The following is a 19,555-nucleotide window of genomic DNA, read 5'->3' as shown; positions in this document are numbered from 1 at the left end:
ATAGAAGGGTGAAAATATGAAACTTGCTCAGTCAGCTGAATATTTTAATAATATCTTCAAGAAATACTGACTTTTTTCAGTGGGCCACTCTTGAGCCTGTGAAGGTGATTCATAGTTTCTGCTGCCAAATGTTAATGAATTTTACAGCTCTGCATGACACTGCAGACATTTCAGTGAGTTGCAGAAGTGAATGTGATGTTGGATTTAGTGATGAAATTTTACAAGTAGTTGAAGTACCTGCTTTGGGGTCCTTTATGCAGAAACTTGAAGTGTGTCCTGTGCTTACACAGTGTGTGAAGGTAAGGAGAGAAGATTTGGCAGGATTGGTTGAGGACTTCGAACAGGAAAACAGGAATGGTAGTGGAATGCTGGACAATAAACTAACAGATATGGGGAAAAAACAGTTGGTAATGAATCCATTTGTGCAATTAGGAGATCACAATAATCTCTTGAGTGCAGTTGTTGCAGTGCATTACCAACCAATAGCCAGAATAACTAGCTTTGAATTCTGAGCTGTTTTGTCTTCTATTTCATGTTGGTGCCTTGGAGAAATATCTCTGGGGCAATGCCTGTCTAGGTCTTTTACACACATGTATGACTTTGAAAATTTGGTTCTATATCACCTGGTAAATGGGCTTCCATTGTATCTGGGTGCTTCTGAGATACAGAATCTCTTTCCTCCTACCTCCTTATTCCTCTCTAATGCTGCTACAGTCCAAGTAGAGGCATGTCCCTGCTGTGTCAGTCAAATTGAAAAGGTGGTGTATTGAGGCAGTGGACAAGAGTGCAGAGATGGAAAACTGCCCATTTCTCATACCACTGATCTCAGAATGGGTTCATAGGTAGAGACATCAATGATTTCTTTTTATTCTTTAGAAAATAAATTAATGAACTATGTTTTCTTCAGCTGTAGTTGGTGTTACACAGTTAAATTGCAAAGGGCCAGTTTCATTACTGTTGTAAGTGCTGGGCTAACTCAGCTTATGCTAATAATATTGCATTTATCAAATTTGCCTTCTTTCATTTTAGAGGTGTGTTTTCTATATTTCTGTGAAATATGTAGGCATGCTTAGTACTACATTTTAAGGTGTTAGACATGTTCCATGAAACACTTAATAAGAGATACAATGAAATGTTATTAAATAGCTTTTGGTGTATGTGTTTCTGTGATAATTTGTGTATTTACTTTTACAAGTTGTATTTAATGCATTAAATGCAATTTACAGGAAATCAAAGGAGCGGTAGTTAATCTAATCTCTGCATAGACGCAGCTCCACTATGACCAACTTTTCAGTTTCACCTTTCAAAAAGGAAAAGTGGAGGAAGTCATAAATACTTCAGTATTCTACAGTAAAGTTTTTCAAAAATAGGTTTCAGAATATCAGAGCACAGCCCATGAGCTTCTTTGGAAATCTTTGACTCTGTACAAGGATTTTGGCTTTTAATTTTATCAGGACAAGCATTTAGGTGCACAAGATATAGCTGTTTGAAATATGGGTGCCTCAGTACATAGTAACATTTTTCATTGGGCTGAGCCTGATACAAATGGAGCAGGATGGGGTTCACATATTCATGAGTTCTTGCAGAATCCAGGCTCACAAAGCACTTTGCATTCATGTGACAGTTAACATTGCTCCACATCATCGAAGAAGGATCAGTAGCCAAATTGGAGAGTGGGTTCTCTGTAGAAGTCTAAAAGATAAGGGATTAAAATGGGTGCATTTCAAACACTGACAGCTGGGTAGCCATGGAGCCAAACAAGGATTGTTGGTAATAACATTGTGAGAAAGGACAGGATGTGGGTGGAGAATGGGGCCATATGGACATAGAGCAGCACTTTTCTGGGACAGATGTTCAGGTTCTGGCACCTGGGGATAAGCACAACAGGGCAAGTGCAGGAATGAAGTTGAGAAGCAGTCATGCATTGTAGCGGGGGATTAAGACCATTAAAGACCCTTGAAGCCTCCAACCTATTTCCAGAAAGATCTAGAAGAAGTGACTGCATGATAACTAATTTGCATAGAAAGTGAGAAGCTTACCTCCTGGACAGGGTAAACATATCTATAAAAAGATACACCCACAAAGCCTGGGCATGTATACACCCCAGGACCCTGGATGCTCCAGCTGGATCACTGCTAGAGGCAGAACTGGTGTTCTCTCTTATTCTCTTTCTTCCTTTCTTTCTCTCTCATGCTCTTTAATACATCTCTCTATCTTCCCTTTTACCCTACCCCCTATCCAAAACCCACTGCTGTGTGCTTATTCTGAGAGGTCAGGGAGTAGAATAACAATGTCTATGCCAAGTGTGTAAATTACTAATAAAACTATAAGCTTTTGCAGACCATTCAACTTTTGCTATTCCTTTCAACTATGAGTGTCTACGAATCTTGGGTTCTCCCTTCTACTTAAGGTGGGGATACCACATTCTCACATCTTCAGGTGCTTTCTGTGTGGCATAGATTACTTTTAAACTATATAGAATTTTGGTCTCATATATATATATATGTGTGTGTGTGTGTGTGTGTGTATTTAAAATCTTCTGCAAATCAGTTGGCAATTTCAGAATTCCAATGCAGTCCTACATCACTTCACATTTTTAGAGCCCTGGGAAGTTTGTTACTACAAATTTCTGGTTATGATTTTAAAAGTCTCACATTGCCTGCCTTTGAGAATGCTGTTCTTATTTTTGACATGGTACATTTGACATCTGGTTAAGTAAGCACTGCTAGGAATGGGCTCAAGAGCTTATGTTACTTGCTTATGTTATTTGTATTTATGGGCTGGTATTGGGGATCTTTTACCAGTTTTCATTTGGGATTGAATGTTTTGTTTTTACAGTCTTTCAGGCAGAGGATTTTTAGATGTAGTCTATAATTCAAATTTATCACTGTTTGATTTTAGTAGAAATTTAAATAGTATCAACAAAGCATGAATTTGAGTTGATGCGTTCTCTCTGAAGTTCTCTTTTTGTAGGGATTTATTTCATTCTAGGGTTTTATAGTTTGTTTTGGAGGGTGTTTTTTGCCTTTGGGAGGCCAAACCATCTTATCCGGAGTAAGTGATTTTTTTTTTTTTATCAGCACGTGTCTATGTTTTAGACCACTTGTACCATGCAATCTTACATCCTTTCTGTTGAACAATCCTGTCTGCAGCTGATAAAATGTGCTGCATGATAATAATAAACAGAGATAGTCCAGATAATGGAAAACAGATAATGGAAAACTAAGGCAGATTTTAGAGAATATTTGTCTGGACCCATTCTGATACTTGCTGGTAAACTGAGCTATTAATCCACCATAGAGAAGTATTTAAGTTTCAAAGAGAATTTGAGAAAAAGAGTACAAATGCACTGGAATTGTCCATTCGGCTTGCATCTGTGAAGTGACTAATTCCCAGTTTAGATAAACTGGTATTTGAGGTGTTTGAGTTTGATGCATTATTTCTGATCTTCACTATTATTTTTTTAAATATATATATATATATATATATTTATATTGATTTATTATCAGATAGCTCCACAAATTGGACAACATGAAGTGTGAGAAGCACTTATGTATTCCAGACTGCTGGTTTTGAGGTGAGGTTATACTGATCTTGGCTTCATGAGGACAGAGTGCCTGAACAGCTTCCTTGGATATGGGAAGAGGGTGTCCCTTTTGCATATTCTCAGCTCACTTCTTACCTCTGGTTTGCCGAGCACCAGTGAAGATGCCTGTGTGAGTCAATTATCTCACTGGAAAGCATCCAGTGAGATAAAACAGAAGGCCTGGGTTTTCCTGTTTTTACAGTTAACAAGAATGACTTATGAGGGAATTTAATATTGGATGGATCCAGTGTAAAGGAGGAGCTAAGTGTCTAGGAGATGGCAAAGACCTGTAGGGGGTGAAAATACAATCTACTCCTTTTGGCTCTAGGGAGATGTTGAATACCCTCAGTTTCTCTTGAAGCCACATCTTTCAGCTGCCTAACTTTGCTCTGGATCAGCTTCCAAAGAATATCTTCCTGAGTCCCTGGTAGCTCTTTCATTTTTCAGCCCTGTCATGAGCTATTGAAGGACCACGAAAATAACTTTTCCTCTCTCTATCACTCCAAGTAGCAATATAGTTAACACTGTAGATCTCTGAAGGATAATCATTCACATCAGGGTTACTGTTCATTGAAATGACCAGATGTTCCTGAAATGACTCAGTTTCCCTGGGTGTAAGCAGGCGTTGTGTGAATCTCAACCTACTTTCACTGTAAACATTGTCTTCAAAATTGCAACTTCCAGTCTTCCTCTTCAGCCCCCAGTTTTATTTTTGCTTCTGATCCAAAGCAACCCGAGGTCTTAGCAAAGATTTGGAGCCCCACAGGCTGGACCTCTGTGCTCCCTTTCTTTCCAGATTTATGCAAAATTGTGTGAAATAAGTCTGTAAACCGTTTTAACTTGTTAACCTTGGTGGCTTCGGCTTCCTACTTATTTGATTCTGTAGTCGGTAAAAAATCAATTACTATGCTGTGACTCGGCAGTCTCAGTAAGAATAAATCAGATAGTAATTTCTTGTGTTAAATACATTCCTATTGTGCTTAAACAGTTGTGTGTATAAAAACTTTTGCTGTATCCATGGTCTGTTACTAGGTGTTAACTTCCAGTCCTATTTTGTGTGCTGATGGATTATTCATATTCATAAAGAAAAAGTAAATATATAGACTGAGAAAACCCCAATAATTTAAATTAGCATGGATTTGTGTATAGGTCAAAGAGAAAGATTATAGATAAAAAGAAAAAGATAGCAGGGGAAATAATACTTTTGGGGATAATTGGTCTCACTTTTAGGCATATTTATGGGGCATCTGTTACAGTTTGCTGAAAACATGCCTGCTTCTTGTCCAGCTAGTCTGAACATGACATCAGTGATCTGAAGTTGGTTTGAGATCCCCATCAGCATAACTGATACTCTATTAAAAAGTGGATAGGAGTAGCAGCAGGTTACTGCTTCAATGTAGAATTTTAATCTTAAATAATTTCTCTCATTTATGTCTCTTTGAGTTATATCATTGTGCTCTTCCCCTCCCTCCCAAAAAAATCTCTGAAGAGGTGTATCATATCTGGAAAACTTAGGTCACGGTCACAAAAAAAACCCTAACCGTGACAGTCAGTGTTTTTTTGTTTTAAATTAACATGGTATCCTGACAAAGTGGCAACATTCCATTATAATTGAATCACCAGTGATTTCAACTAAGTGTATGATCTCTCTTTGCTTTAGTCAGAAATTGTGTAGGAAGTGCAAATGCAGCACTCAGTAGCGCCGTGTGCAGAGACAGCTGAATTTCAAAGCGTGTTTTGTTACCCTGTGTCTTGTGAGGGGTTGTTACCGTGATGATACATTGTATTTAAAATTCTTTAGTGCTGTGAGCTGCAGAAACCTGATACTTCAAATCTATCGTAAAGTATTAGAATAGCTTGAATCTTGCATCTCTCAGGGCTGATGTCAAGAAATGTTTCCAGTCAGCTGAATTCAGGTGACTGAGGTGATCGTTGTGTTTTTGACGTTTTAGATGCCAAGCTCAGCCACTCTTGTGATTCCCCTCCTCCTCTTTGTGTATCAGCAGTAGAGATGAGCAGAAAATATGATGGAAAAGCTTCTGCCTTAAGAGACTCTTGAATTTGGTCTGTGAAAATTTTGTTCTGTTTTCTATGAATTTGATAAACATACATGATGAAAATAAAGATGTGAGAAGCCAAAGTTATAAATGTGGTTTGCATATGCTGCATGAAAGTGTGCATATAATTAAAAAATACAGTATTTCCTCTTTGAAAACAAGCTCCACTGTACTTTTTTATTATTATTATTATTTCTAGAGGAATACTGTCATTTAAATTTGACTGAAAAATTTATAATCAAACACCTTTGTCTCCAGGTGGTCTTTTTCATCAAAGAAAAATAAGTAAAATATCACAGGAACTTTCCTGAGGGAAGTTTTTGCTTTAGTCTGAAAGGCATATCTGTTGTTGAAAATGTTTGCTTGAACAGAATCCAAATAGCTTTAGTTTCTTTTTTGGGAAGGAAAGACTCATGTAACATTTCAGGTTTCCAGCATGAGTAATTTTTCTGTGAGCATTATTTTGGTGTTCACTCACTTGTGTATGGGGGCTTTGGCAGCCTGTAAAGAATAGCTAAAACCTGCTTCATTGGTAAGGCCCAAATGCTGTGAGAAAATGAAAACTGCTCTGAAAATTATTGTATGGTAACTGCGGTGCCTGGGACCCACTGACACCAGGGTAATTCAAATATAATCATAACTGGGAATTAGAAGAAGAGATTGTTAGTAAGATATTGGTCATTAACAGGAGAGGAGAAGTAGGGCAGTAGCCTGTGGATTGCTGCTGTACATCTGCAGGAGTAAGGAGGATCCAGGCGCTGCATCTTGAATGATGGGACATCAGTCCAACTTTATGGCTCTGGGAGATTTCATGCCATTTTGAGAGTTTATACTGCACACTTCAGGGGAATTAGAGCTCCCCAGTGTAACTATTTGCTTAATTCTCTTGGTTCTATGTGTTCTTAAATTGTGATCTGAGCCCTGCATGTGTTCGATAAGCCTTTGTAAAACCATGCTGTTCCTCGCCAGTGTGCACACAGAGGGTGTTAAACAGGTCCAAGGCAGCACCTGTGGACAGGGCAGTCTTTATTGCTATCAGTGTAATTGGAAAAAGTTTGTCTCTCCTACCTAGCAAAGACCTTTTAATTTACTTTTTCTGCTCTTTTCTGTAACTGCTCAGCTCACTTGGATGCTTAGGCACAAGGTGGGATGAGGGAGTGATGTGTGGCACACATGGCTTTTATGTCACATCGCAGGTGGACAAGGGGCTACCCAATGTGTGTGTGCAGCACACATGTCCTGGCTGCATGAGCCAAGATAGGGCTGCATGTACCCTCTGGCCAGCCCTATCCCCATCTCCACCAACCCCTCCTGCATGGTGCTGCCCAGCCCCAGCACAGTGGTGGGGATGGAACCTGTGGGCATTGATAGGAGCCTAAATAAGTATCATACTGGAAAATGGAGCAGATTCACTTTGTGGTTTGACCGAATAATTTTCTTTCCTGTCAGTTTATTGAAAAATGACTGGGAAGAGAAAAACAAAATAAAAAGGCTCATCTTACTTCTTTTAATACTGCTTGTGGAGTTTTAATCAGTCATGCTTTTTTTGGGCCCTTATTTCTTGCCTTGTGATCTGCTGTCTAATTCAATTTTTCATTCCTGCTGCAGAAAATGTCTTTTTGCAATTTCCAATACCCAGCTTCATTTATCCCTTTTAGAAGAAATGTAGCTTTTTATAGCATGCTTTTTTCTCTCTGGCTTCTGTGAAGCCATGGGTGAAAAAGTGTCAAGCCTGAGGTAAAAAATTTGATTTAAACCCCCTAATCAAGGTCTGCTGTGTGAGCCTCCATCTGTACCTGACTCCTGGGAGATTCTGGTCCAGAATGAGATTGAAAGTCTGTGTGGATGGCAGCCGGTGTGACAGCAGATGTCACCTGCAGGAGACTTTGGGGGTGGGGCATTACCTCGTCCTGATTGAGATTGTGACACTCCCCTTGCAGGATATTAGCAGCAGTTTTTCCCTGTGTTTCTTTCCTTTTATTATACCTCTCAGACTAACAATCTTCCTGGCCCTTTTTTAGCCCCTTTCCTTAGATCAGGGAAGTGTTTAAAAAACAGATCCTATTTCACTTCTCTGGTTGTTCTTACACAATCATGTATAGACCAGTTTTAATCTGGGTCTTATCAGGGTTCACTCCCAGAGGATTTTCTCTGCTGCCTTACTGAGCTCTTTTGTGCTGCTGAAAGGCCTTTTCTTGATTTTTCTCAGTACAGACTTTGCTACTGATGAGATGCTCTTTTTGGGGGGACATGCAGTTCTTTGTGTCTGCCTATTATCACTTAATTCCAGTTATCCAAGGGATCTTTTTTTAGTAGCAGTGTTATTTTTGTGCTTGGAATGTGCCTGGAATGGCTTCCTTTAGAATTGGCAATCTTGCAGCCTCTTTGAGCTGACTGTTGATTTTGGAGGTTCCTCTTATGTTGAGTATCTTAATATTTGATTAGTAGGTGGTGGTTATCCACACTTGAAGTTCCTGTTTATTCCTAGAGACCACGTTCCTCCTAAACTTATTTATGTCCATTTAGCAATTTCTGCACTGGTATCCCAGTGTTCTAGTTCTTCCTCTGTAACCCTTGTAATTGCTACATATTCAATTTTTTAGATTCAGGACTCCACTTTTCAGAATTTTAGTATCAACCAAATGTTTTTGGGCTTCTAGATGAAAGCATGACTTTGTCATTCGTTCTGCATTTCATTTTATTCTGGGTGATGTGAGAAAGCGTGATAGTCACGTTATAAATTGCTATTTTAAGGCCTTCTTTGAAGAATGCAATTCTCCTTGTTTAGGTCCCTTTGCTCCCCTCTGGGAAGTGCCCTCAGGTTTCCCCGACAACTTAGAAGAATGTTAACTCTTACTTAAGAAAATACTTCCGTAATTAGAAGTCTATTTACTTGACCTGATTTTTACCCTGATCCATAGAGTTCCATAAAATGCATTGGAAAATCTGACAGAAGGACAGCAAAGGTAGGGGGTAAAGGCAATATGTGCTAGGGAGATATGAGAAATTTTTCTGGGCTACTTCACATAAAGTTTGATTCTTAGCTTTTGTGGCGAGTTGGGGGAAAATGGATACACTATGAGTGTTAAAAAATAATTCAGTAACTATAAATAAAAGTCCACATAGTGTCTGTAAAGCAATTTGAGAAGAGCTGTGAGAAAAGCAAGCATTTGTGTTAGTGAAATTTCTTTGGATGGCATCAAGCCTACTCCTTTGACACTGTGATTTAGAGTGTGCCTAGAACATTCTGTGCTTGGTAGGATTTTTTTGTTTGTTTGTTTTTTTTGCTTTGCTTCTTGGGTATCAATTTATTTAAACCTCAAATAAAGAAGGTATACTGTTTTATGATTTTAATTGGTGGAGTGTTTTTATATCACTGAAAGGATTTGAGAGGCATGGCTTTCTGATAGGCTTGTTAAAATAGTAGCTGGACCTAGTTCTTTCCATTGCTTTCTTGTAGAAAAGGTTGTGGATTAAAGCTGATAAACAGGAAAGATTATTAATGTACACAGTCTTCTTTTAGCCTGTTGAAACTTGGAATTGCAGAGCATCTTTTAGCAACAGTATCTAAGATAAGCACAAGGCATGCAGTTCCCCCAGACTATCTTTAAACTATTTTGTCTTGATTTTTATGTTCTTTAGTGGTTACCATTTAGTCATCTGTAAAGTGAATATCTGTGACTAAAGGATTTTCAGAAAGAGCAAACATTTGTGGGGGAGGGGGGGTGCTTGCTTTCAAGATGCCATAGTGGTCTGCATAGACCATCACCACAAGCATGTAGCACAAATCCTTACTTTTATTGGTTTTAGAGTATTTGCACTTTGGAAGTCTCACTTTGTGCTGTCACAGGTCTGAAGTAGCAGCTGCTGAAATATCTAATTGCCTTATTATTTCTCCTCATGGGGCAGAAACGTGAGAAGCTCTCAGTGAGGAGAAAGATATGGGAGAGATGCAGAGGGAATTAATGCTAGCAAGCTGTGTTGGGAAAGCATGTAACAGTTATGGCTTGCCATAACTGCATTGCTCCAGTTAAAAAAATCTTTTAAATAGAATTAGAAAGGAGTTGTTGATTAAATGTTTTATCTGTGTCTTTTTGGTTCTTTAAAGGCTATCCAATTAATCAAGTGAGATTGAAAGATAAGTAAAATTATGACTAACTCTTCTCAGAATTAATCCACTTGTTAACTTTTTTAGAGAACTAAGGTGGGGTTTTTTGGTGATAGAGAGTGTAGTAAGATGACTTTCAGAAAAATCTGTAGCCATTTTGTGTATATAATCCCCTTACAGAGTACCTAGGTAATTATTTGATGGTATAGTGATAAACAAACTGCTCAGACACTGCACTGGATAGGCAGAGAGAGATTAATTAGTCCCAGCTTGCTTTTTTGGAAGCGACATTCTTATTCTTAAGGGTCTAACTCTAAAACATCTGTCATGAAAATTGAAGTAAGGACTGGAAGCTGCTAATCAGCAACTTCGCTGACTGGCTAAATTATTTTAGTATAGTACTGCATATTTCCTCTGCAGAATATTCTTCCCACAGTACCTTGCTTCTTCAAAATTCATTTTTACTGCAAAAATGACTGATTCATACATTTGTTATTTAAAGATGAGTTTCTCTAATAACTGTGGAAGGTTTGTGTATTGGAATATTGAACAAGGCTTACACAAGACAAGTTGTCAGTACAAGAACACAATGTTGTCATGTAATTAACTTATTGGTGTTTAGGTTTACAGGTCAGATCTCTGCAGGCACAGACTGCAGCCTTACCTTTAGTCATTTCAGGCTTTCCATGGCTTTGTGAAAATATCAAGGCAGTAGTTCATATTCAGGTTGTGTTTTCAAGGTTGTACTTAGGAATTACTTTTGTTGTTAAACATTCTGGAGAAGGTAGGGATTAGTTTTGCAGCAATTGCCAAAGAGCATTCATATACAATGCCTGAAGAAATTGTATCTTATTGCTAAGGAAGTTTTATGCTTTAATATCTGTCTTTCCATGGTGGAGAGAACAGGTGTAAGACATACTAAATGGGAAAGTGAATGATATCTGGTATATCTTTCTGACTCTGAGATTTGGAATACAGATACCAGAGGTGGAGTGAGCACTAGGGACAAGTTAAACCTTACAAATCCACATGCCTGCTAAAGAAAAGGGGGAGAAAAGAGTGAGCTTGGAAGATTCAAAACGGCTTGGTATGTGCTACATGAACTGTTCAAAGTAGTGTGAAGTTCCACAGTGCTTGACTGCTTAAGTGATTATCTTTGCCCAAACCTCAGACTAACAGCATTTGCAGTCCCAATTATTTGCTCCTTATGGTCCAGCTTTTAGAGCTGCCACTTGCCTGTGGCATGATCCCTTAGTATCCCTACCTGAGCCAAGGAACTGAAGCTACAGAATTATCTGAGTGCATTTGCAGCAAAGGTGATGTTTCTTTCTTATGGAATTGCTTTCATATCCAACTACCTGCTTCTTCCTTATCTGAACATTTATTGCATTTCAGCCATTCGCTTTAAAGCTGCTTTTTTTTTTCCTATTTAAGAAGCTTAGAATGCAGCCTAGAAAAGATTACTTGATTTATGCGGTGCACTAAACCAATCTGAAATAAAGGACTTCTGTTTAATCTGAAATCAAGGCTTTTGCTATATAGATAAAAGAACAGGTAGTTTATTTTTTGCTCTGATGCTACAATTTCAATAATCACAACTCTCTCTTGCTTTGTGTTAATGTATTGTAACAGTTTAGTTGACTAAAAAGAAACCATCACTGCATATGTTCAGCAGCACTTGTGTGTAAGAGCAGCACTGTATTTTTGTGGATTTTGTGTGCCTCAGCAAGAGAAGTGAGATCAGATTACAGATAGTACCCGTGTAGCTGCTGCCTGAGTCCATTCATTTGCTTCAGGACCCCACCATCAGTACTGATATCTGCTGTGTCTTTCCCCTGGGATGCTGAGGACAATGGGGTGAGATTATGAGGTGCAATTTACTCGTGAAGTGGTGAGACAGGGATTATATTTTTAGTCTTGAGAAGCTGCAACTTGAAAACAGGGAAGAAGTGGACAGTGGACTGGCTTTCTTGCTCAGTTAAGGTCCAGTGTGCATGTGAGAACTGCTGCTGTTATGAACTGCCTGATAGCACTCACCAAGAAAAGTTACAAAACCAGTTACACATGAGCTTTTGTCCACTTGCCAGCAAGATCATTAAATTTTCATGTCCACCTGGCATGGAATGGAAGTTCAGTTTGCATGATAAACACCATCTGCAGATAATGTCATAGCTGACCTCTCAACAAACTCTTGAACTTGCACTCCCCAGCAGTCTGTATTTTAAAAAGCTGTTTTGGCCATGTGTCAGCATAACACTGCTGTTGCTTAATTCAAAAAGAGTTAATTAAGCTGATGCCGTATTGATGAGTGTATTAGAAAGGCATACATGTTGGGCAAAGTGTATGGCAGCATTGTACATCAACTTTGTTCTTCTGTTCTTTGCTGGTTAAAACAAGTGTTTGACTTTTGATAACCTTCCTTCTGTTACCATGTTCCTGGTAGTTTCCTTTTTTTCTTTAACAGCTCTCCTTTCCTGTGCCTGCAATAGTTGCACATGTGGTTTGGGTGGTGTTTCAGGTTTGTATGGCCAGGTTTTGGTAGCAGGTTTTGGTAGGTACAACTTCTGTGAAAAGCTGCCAGAAGCTTCCCCCATGTTGGGTAGAGCTGTCTGCAAGATGGACATGTTTCTGGCCAAGGCTGAACCCATCAGGAATTACAGTAATGCGTCTGTGCTGCCATATCTAAAAAGGAGAGAGAAGTTATTGTGCAGTTGTAACTGTGGCCAGAGAAGAGCCCTGCAGACACCAAGGTCAGTGAGGAGGAGGAAGGAGGTACTTGAGGTACCAGAGCTGAGATTCCACTGCAGACCATGGTGAGGCAGCTGTGCCCCTACAACCTATGCAAGACCATGGGGATGCAAAGATCTACCTGCAGCCCCTGTAGAAGACCCACACCAGAGCAGCTGAATGCCCAAGAGAGGGCTGTGAACCTGTGGGAGGCCCATGCTGGAGCAGGTTTCCTGATAGCACTTGTGGACCCACAGTGGAACAGGCTGTTCTTGAAGGACAGCACCCTGTGGAAGAATGAATCACACTGGAGAAGTTTGCAGAGAACTGTCTCTGTGTGAGGGGCCCTACACTGGAGCAGAGCAAGGACTCTTCTCCCTGCGTGGTGGCAGAAACAACGTGTGATGAGCTGACCGTAACCCCCACTCCCCATCTCCCTGTGCCAAAGTGGTTGTGTGGCTGACCACAGACATTGCTTTTTATCTGTCTGGGTGTCCTGCATCTATGTTTTGCAAAATATGTAATTCTACATGAAGACTTATTATTAGCTCTGTAACGCTTGTTCTACAGCATGCTAAAATCATAGGTGTCTTTTAATTTTACCCCAAGGCCTTTGATTCTTGTTTTTGGACAAGTTTCCGCTTTGTGTTGGTTCAATCACCTTGCAGATAGGCGTTACTGAAATTTATAGAAGAAGGTAGCGGATTTGGTGAGGGAACTTACTGTGACCCAAAAATGTAAGCTCTGTTTATTTTTTATATTAATATTGGTGGTTTGAGAGCCAGATGCCAAAGTATTTGTGGGGGAGATAAAAGTAATCTGCAGTTCTGGCTGCCATGTCTGGGTACAGCCATAGCTGGGAACCAGGTGCTGCAGCACTGTGTGATGCTGGCTGCCTCCCTCTGTGGTGTGCCAGTCTCAGGCCAGCTAAAAGGGGAGGAACAGAAGTCAGGAGCTGTGTCCTTATGTGACACTGGGAGTCAAACAGGGAATAGGAACAAAATTCAGGTTGCTGGCAACACATATAATATTTTAGGTGTCTTTTTTCCTTATAATGGCTTTCAAAAGCATAGTTCTAGGAGCTTTAAAAAAGCATTAAATGGAGGGTGGTATCTGTCCCTCCCTAGTAAACTTGATTAGTACCTTTGCCTTGTCAAAATGCTAAATATAACTCAGACCTTGAAGTCCAGGAAATTATGAGGTAAAGCCAGCACAAATCTTAATATAATCTTACTTCTGCCAAGGAACCAATTATGCCTATTGGAACAGCTCAGTAACATCAGTATGTATAATAAGCAGGTAGGAAAAATTGAGAAAGTATATTTTTGTTTGCATTTTTAGCTTTTATTGTATATCCTCTGGCTTCAACTAACTGGGAAATACTTTAGCAAAGGAAAGCATAGCTGTTAGCTCAGAGCAAGTGCTGCCTTTGGGGAGCAAGTGTGCCTTTATAACAGTGGGATTTGTTAGGCTGCAGTGTTAATAACAAACAAGGTTTCTTCTCACGTGCATTGCCAGTGATGTGATGGGGTGTGATGTGACAGTCAGTTGTTTGTGGGTGCAATGAGATGTCACAGAATGGAGGAATCCTCAGATCAAAGGGGGAGGATTCGTAACATTTAGTGCAGCTGAGAACATTTTAAAATGTACAGCAGGAACATTTGCTGTAGCTCGTTTTCTTTAGATGACTAACACAAAATTGGATGTGGCCCATGGTGGCTGTGCTTTCTTCCTAGGGGGCTATAGTGTTCATAACATGGAAATAAAAGGTTCTCAAAGAAGGCTTCAACTGCACTTTGGGGCTTATATTACCTTACTAACCTCTTTATTTCCAGTTTAAATTGTGAGGATTTTGGTACCCTTCACATTTCTGAAGGACATTCCCCTGCTTACTATAAGATCTTCTGTCACTTTGTACATTAATTATATCGAATAAATATTTTTTCAATACTGTCATGCAACAGATTTTCTTTATTAGGGCAGGGAAGTGTAGGAGTCTAGCAATACAACCTTCCCCTGTGATACAGGGGACCCAGATTTTAATTCCTTCAACATGAAAGTCAAGAACAGGCATACTTTCGAAATCAGGGTTAATTTTGTATTCATCTACTACTCTGTCTCAGGCAGGGCCAGTACTAGATGAATAAGGTATAAACAGTTCAGCAATAGTAGTTTGGTCTTCCCAGCTTTTTCCTGTCTGCCTCTTTATGTTAAGTAATTCTTGGTGTGCTTTTCTTACATAAATTCTTTTAATGGGAGATCAGATCTGTCATGTCTCAGAAGATAGACTCAATTCCTTTCATACAATAAAAGGGAAATATGTATGCGAGGCTGCAGTTAGTGGCGTTCAGAGTATGATCCCAGGCTAGCTTGGCAGCTGCTTCCTCCTCTTCAGACATGAGCTCAGGTCTCCATTGCTTCCTGGGGCATGGGGACTGCGAGTGATAAATCTAACACAGAGTATGATGGGTGGTCTCTGTAAGAAATTGTGACTTCGGGAGAGGATTCATAGTTGAAATGTCTGAAAAACCAAAGATACCTTTCTTAAGCCTGAAGACAGTCCAATACTACAGTTACACCTTCCACTGACTACCACTTATCTCAGTATATTCTGTGGAGCTTGTTCAAAGGAGCATTGTGGGAAGAGGTGAATCCCAGTTAGGTTCTGGAAATTGCAGCCTCACAGTCTCTCTGTGAGTTAAGCTGTCAGTGGTTTACTTTCATGGTGTTTGGTTCCATTTTCTCTGAGGGGGGTGAAGACTCTGCAGGGAAACAGAGCCCTTCCCACATACTAAACATTGTCTGAAACAATCTCAGATTCAACATACAAGTGCAACATGACCTCCACCTTTGGTGGCTGTCCTGTGAGACTGCCTACAGATTGTCTAGCATTGGGTGCCCAGCTGCCCATAACCCTTTCTTTTCTAGTGCCTCACATCACTTGGCACAGCTAGAATTAAACCCTTAATAATGTTTTCATTATTGCTTTTCCAGTGAGACACTGGATGTGAGCAAATTGCAGAGTAAGCTGAGCCAGTAAAGGAGTTCTGAAATACTTGCAGAATCATTCTTTTGAGAAAAGAGACCTGAGTTCCCTGGGATTTGCTGGGTCTGGAAAGCACTTGATAATGTTAGGTTAAAGCCTTTCCTCCCCTGCAATACTCTGCTTTCTTCCTTTTGTCACACAACCTTCCCCTGCTATCTCTACAAAAAGGCTTTCATGCAATCTGGCCCGTCAGCTGTTGCTTTTGTGCATTGTGCTGGATCTGGGATAAAGCGTAAGCTCTTCAATTCTGATGCTGTACAGTGTGGCATGAATGCTGATGGTGGTGCTCTGGTTAAGAATAAGGCAACCAAGCAAACTTACAATTAACAATAAACAGATGTGAGAACAGTGAGTTCCAGAAGTAGTTGCATTTTTAAAGATTTTCCTTTTCTTTCCCCTTTCAAAGCTTCTCACCTCAGTGTTCTCACTATGGAAAACTGCATGGTTAGGAAACCATGACTTGTGGTATGGTAATGCTGGCCTCAGTATTACAAGATTTGTCTTCAAAAAGCCAATTAGTACATGAACTAGAAGCTAATCTACTCCACAAGTGTAATTTCTATCCTTTGCCTTACAATCAGCCACAAGAAACCACACTGCTGAAAATCACTTTTGAGAAAGAGCAAGTGGTGGTCTTTTTCTGTACATCTTTTCTGTGTTTCTATTTCTAGAGGTTTTTTCCACTAACCTAACGTGTGTGAGTGTGACCACTGTGTGAAGACAGAACAATCTGCTGCAGCAGAGCTCCTCCAGGGAGATAGCTTAATGAGCCCTAGGATGAGGTCTTAAGTAAAGGAGGTGAGAAGCTGTACAAAAGAAGCATAGAAAAGAAAGATGTGACATATTTGGAAAGAGGAATGTTGCTTATCTTGTAGAGGGGAGCAATTCTATTACACATTGCAAGCATAAATAGAAAACAAATATATTATGCATTGTGAGCCATGAGTTGAGCATCCATGCTGATTTCTCTCTCTGTAATGAGCAATTAGAAATCAAACTTGCATGGATCTCTAAAATATGGAACAAAAAAGCCCCACCCATGCTGTAATCACCACGGTGCTGACAGAACCTCCCCAGTTCAGCTCAGTACTAGGACCACATCTATCCTCTTGAGAAATGTTTTGTACATTAGTTTGATTGGGTTTCACCCAATACACTCTTGGTTTAGGAATGAATTAGCAAGGCAGTGTGAATAAATGTAACATGTCCTCTGTCTGCAGTTCTGTTTTCAACATTTTTTAGAACTGACTAGAGGTATCAGTATGGGCACTAAGAATTTTCATTTGTAGCAGCATATGTATCTAATTTTGAGAAGGGCCAAAAGCTGCAGTTACGGCACCATGCGATGTAAAAATTAAGATACAGCAGCTCCAGCAGTAATGAGCATGCTGTCAAGTTGTATCAGCCTTTGGAAGCAGAGGGGAGGAGAAAATAGAAAATTAAGGGCCATCGAGCTGCTAACAAAAGTCAGTGCATGGATTGACCTCTGTGTGTTCTTCATTGACAGGTTGATGACGCCTGGAAGTGAAATTCGGTTTGTCCACAAGCACATGGGTCTGGTGCCAGGCTGGGGAGGAGCTGCCCGGCTGGTGCGGATCGTGGGCAGCGGGGCAGCCCTGCAGCTGCTGGCTGGGGCTGCCCGGGTGGACCCCGAGAGAGCTCTGAGCCTGGGGCTCTCCGAGGAGACGCTGCCGTCCTCAGACCAAACCAGAGCGCTGGGAGAGGCCCGGGCCTGGCTCAGTCACTACACAGAGGGTCCGGCCGCTGTGATTCGGGCTGTGAAAAAGGTGGTGACAGCGGGAAGAGAGCTCCCACTGGAAGATGCCCTAAGGACAGAGAAGGACATTTTTGGAACTGTATGGGGTGGGCCTGCCAATTTGGAGGCATTGGTTAGAAGACCAAAACATAAATGATGGTTTATGCATAAGAAATGGGCTTGACCTTTTTGCAAACAAAGCTTTCAGTAAAGCAGCCTTTAAACTGAATCATTTAATGACTTGTCCATTTAAAATGGCATTAACATTCCTGCCATTTAGGTCAGGCAGGCATATTTGGTGTGCAACCACAGAGAAATCCCGGGCAGATTCTCTACTGTGCTAATCATCCACTGAATAGAGATTAGTGAAATTACTATGTAAAGGTAAATACTGCACTGAAAATAGAACTATAATTCATTTGGAATGAGGCTGAAGATTATTTTATTTGGTGTTTTGTTTTTTTTTAACTAGGATGGAAATTAATTATTTGAAAGTTGTGAGGTTTATTCATTTGTGGAATAAGTGCATCTAAAGCTGCAAAATACAAGTTCCCCAACATGAGACCAATGTCTTTAAGAGCAGCTTGGAAAAGATGATTACCAGTGGAAGGATAGCTTTTATTTTTTCATTCTAGTTAGTTCTTTGTGTAATTGCTGAGAAAGTATCCTTTAATTTTAATGGTGCTTTTATAGGAGAACCTTTGTGTTAGTGAGAAGCTTCTAGCACTCATTCACTATCACTGATTCAGGTTTTTAAATGTATTTTGGTGTCTTCTCACTGCTCAAGGAATCAACTACCCACACATGCATCTGCACATTCCCATATCCTGTACCTGTGCAAAGCTGCTGGCCTGGTTCTTTACACAAAGTCTAGCTGAAATCTTGGAAGGCCATGATGTATCATGCCCTGAAATGGCTTGTCCTTAGTTGACTGGATGATGTGAGTACTTCAGCATTCTGTTAAGATGTGCATGGATATGTCTATGTCTTTCTTCAATGCATTTTTACTGGTAGGGTGTATTTGGGCTGACTGGAAGATTTGGAACTCAGTCTCCGTTTCATGCCAGTGACTATGCAAGTAATTGAATAACTCAGTGGGGAAAGTTTTCTCTTTAGAAATTAGAAACTGACACACAGTGCCTTAAAGAGATGTAAAAATAAACATCTGTGAGAGAAAAACCATACAGACATATCTGTGACTGAGAGTTTCCTGTACTGTTGGTTAGGATGCACTTGTGTCTAAATCCAGCAGGGGCCGAGATCTGAGCCAAGGACCTAAGTACTCTGTGGGAGCATGTAAAGAAGGAAGCTCTGGGCTGTGTGCCACTGACATGCATTCTTGCTCTGACCAGGCATAACTAGCTCAAGATCATGGAACAAGCTCCCTTAAGAAAAGAAGGCAGTATCTTGGATGGAAATCCATGTTACAATTTCTACAGTGTGGCAGGAGTCCTGAGTTTTCATGAGGTAACTACATATGTTTGAGGACTTGGAGACACATCAATGATGGGAATTAAGCTTGGATTGCCTGTTAAGATTCTGTAGTTTTGAGCAGATTCTGTGATCTGCTGGAGATGTTTTACTGTATGGCTTTCACAGCAATTAATATAGCCTGAAGCAACCAAGAGAAATGCTGAGGAAATGGATGTGTTTTTGAGTTGGCACCTTAGAGAAGATAAGGAACTTACCTCCACCCTGTTGATCCTGCACCTTAATATCTGAAGCACCAATGGAGGAAGATTTCAAGTCTCTCTTCCCCAAAAATAAAGTTCAATTTTTCCTTTCAGGTTAGAGAAGAGACGGGAATGAGAACATGGGGAAGAGTAGTGTTTTGTTTTGTGCCTTTCTCCTCCTGGCTCCTTTTTATCCAGTAGCCCAGCTGTTACTCCTGTGTGGCTGGATTCTTTCCCATGCCCTAAAGAACGTCAAACCCAAGTGGAAATGCTTTAGTATAATCAGGCAGCACTTGACTGTTTAGTAGTGAAGCTATTTTACTTTTCATGAAGTTTCTCAAGACTCATGAGGTATTCTAGACAGCTGCATCACTGAACCTTCAAGGCACGCTCCAGTCTGTACTCATCGAGTTTTCTGAAGCAATAGCACATAATGTTGTTGTGAGTAAAAAAAAAAAAATGTTTTAAAGGGCAACTGGTTATGCCTTTGCTTTTAGCAAGAATGAAAGTGCCATTACTGTTATTATTTTTAAAATTGGTGTGGAAATTACTTAGAACCTGAGTAAGATCCTTGAATCTTTTTCTTTAGTGTATTAGGCTCC

The 19,555-nt window shown here is 40.1% G+C and overlaps 1 protein-coding gene across 6 annotated transcripts in view; it reads left to right on the top strand.

Moving 5' to 3' along the window:
- ECHDC1 (ethylmalonyl-CoA decarboxylase 1) overlaps nt 1-18,462 on the top strand; it is a 41,413-nt gene extending 22,951 nt beyond the window's left edge. For all 6 annotated transcript variants that reach the window (XM_023924057.2, XM_023924059.2, XM_086877004.1 and 3 more), the window contains one exon: nt 17,032-18,462. In XM_023924057.2, coding sequence (XP_023779825.1) covers nt 17,032-17,437 — 406 coding nt within the window. In that variant the 3' untranslated portion in view covers nt 17,438-18,462. The remainder of the gene's footprint in view (nt 1-17,031) is intronic.
- Nucleotides 18,463-19,555: the final 1,093 nt, after the last annotated feature.

Source organism: Cyanistes caeruleus, chromosome 2 (assembly GCF_971803275.1).
Source record: "Cyanistes caeruleus chromosome 2, bCyaCae1.hap1.1, whole genome shotgun sequence".
Classification (NCBI taxonomy): domain Eukaryota; kingdom Metazoa; phylum Chordata; class Aves; order Passeriformes; family Paridae; genus Cyanistes; species Cyanistes caeruleus.
The sequence above is the reverse complement of the archived record's forward strand: the minus strand, read 5'-3'. Positions and strand labels throughout refer to the sequence as shown.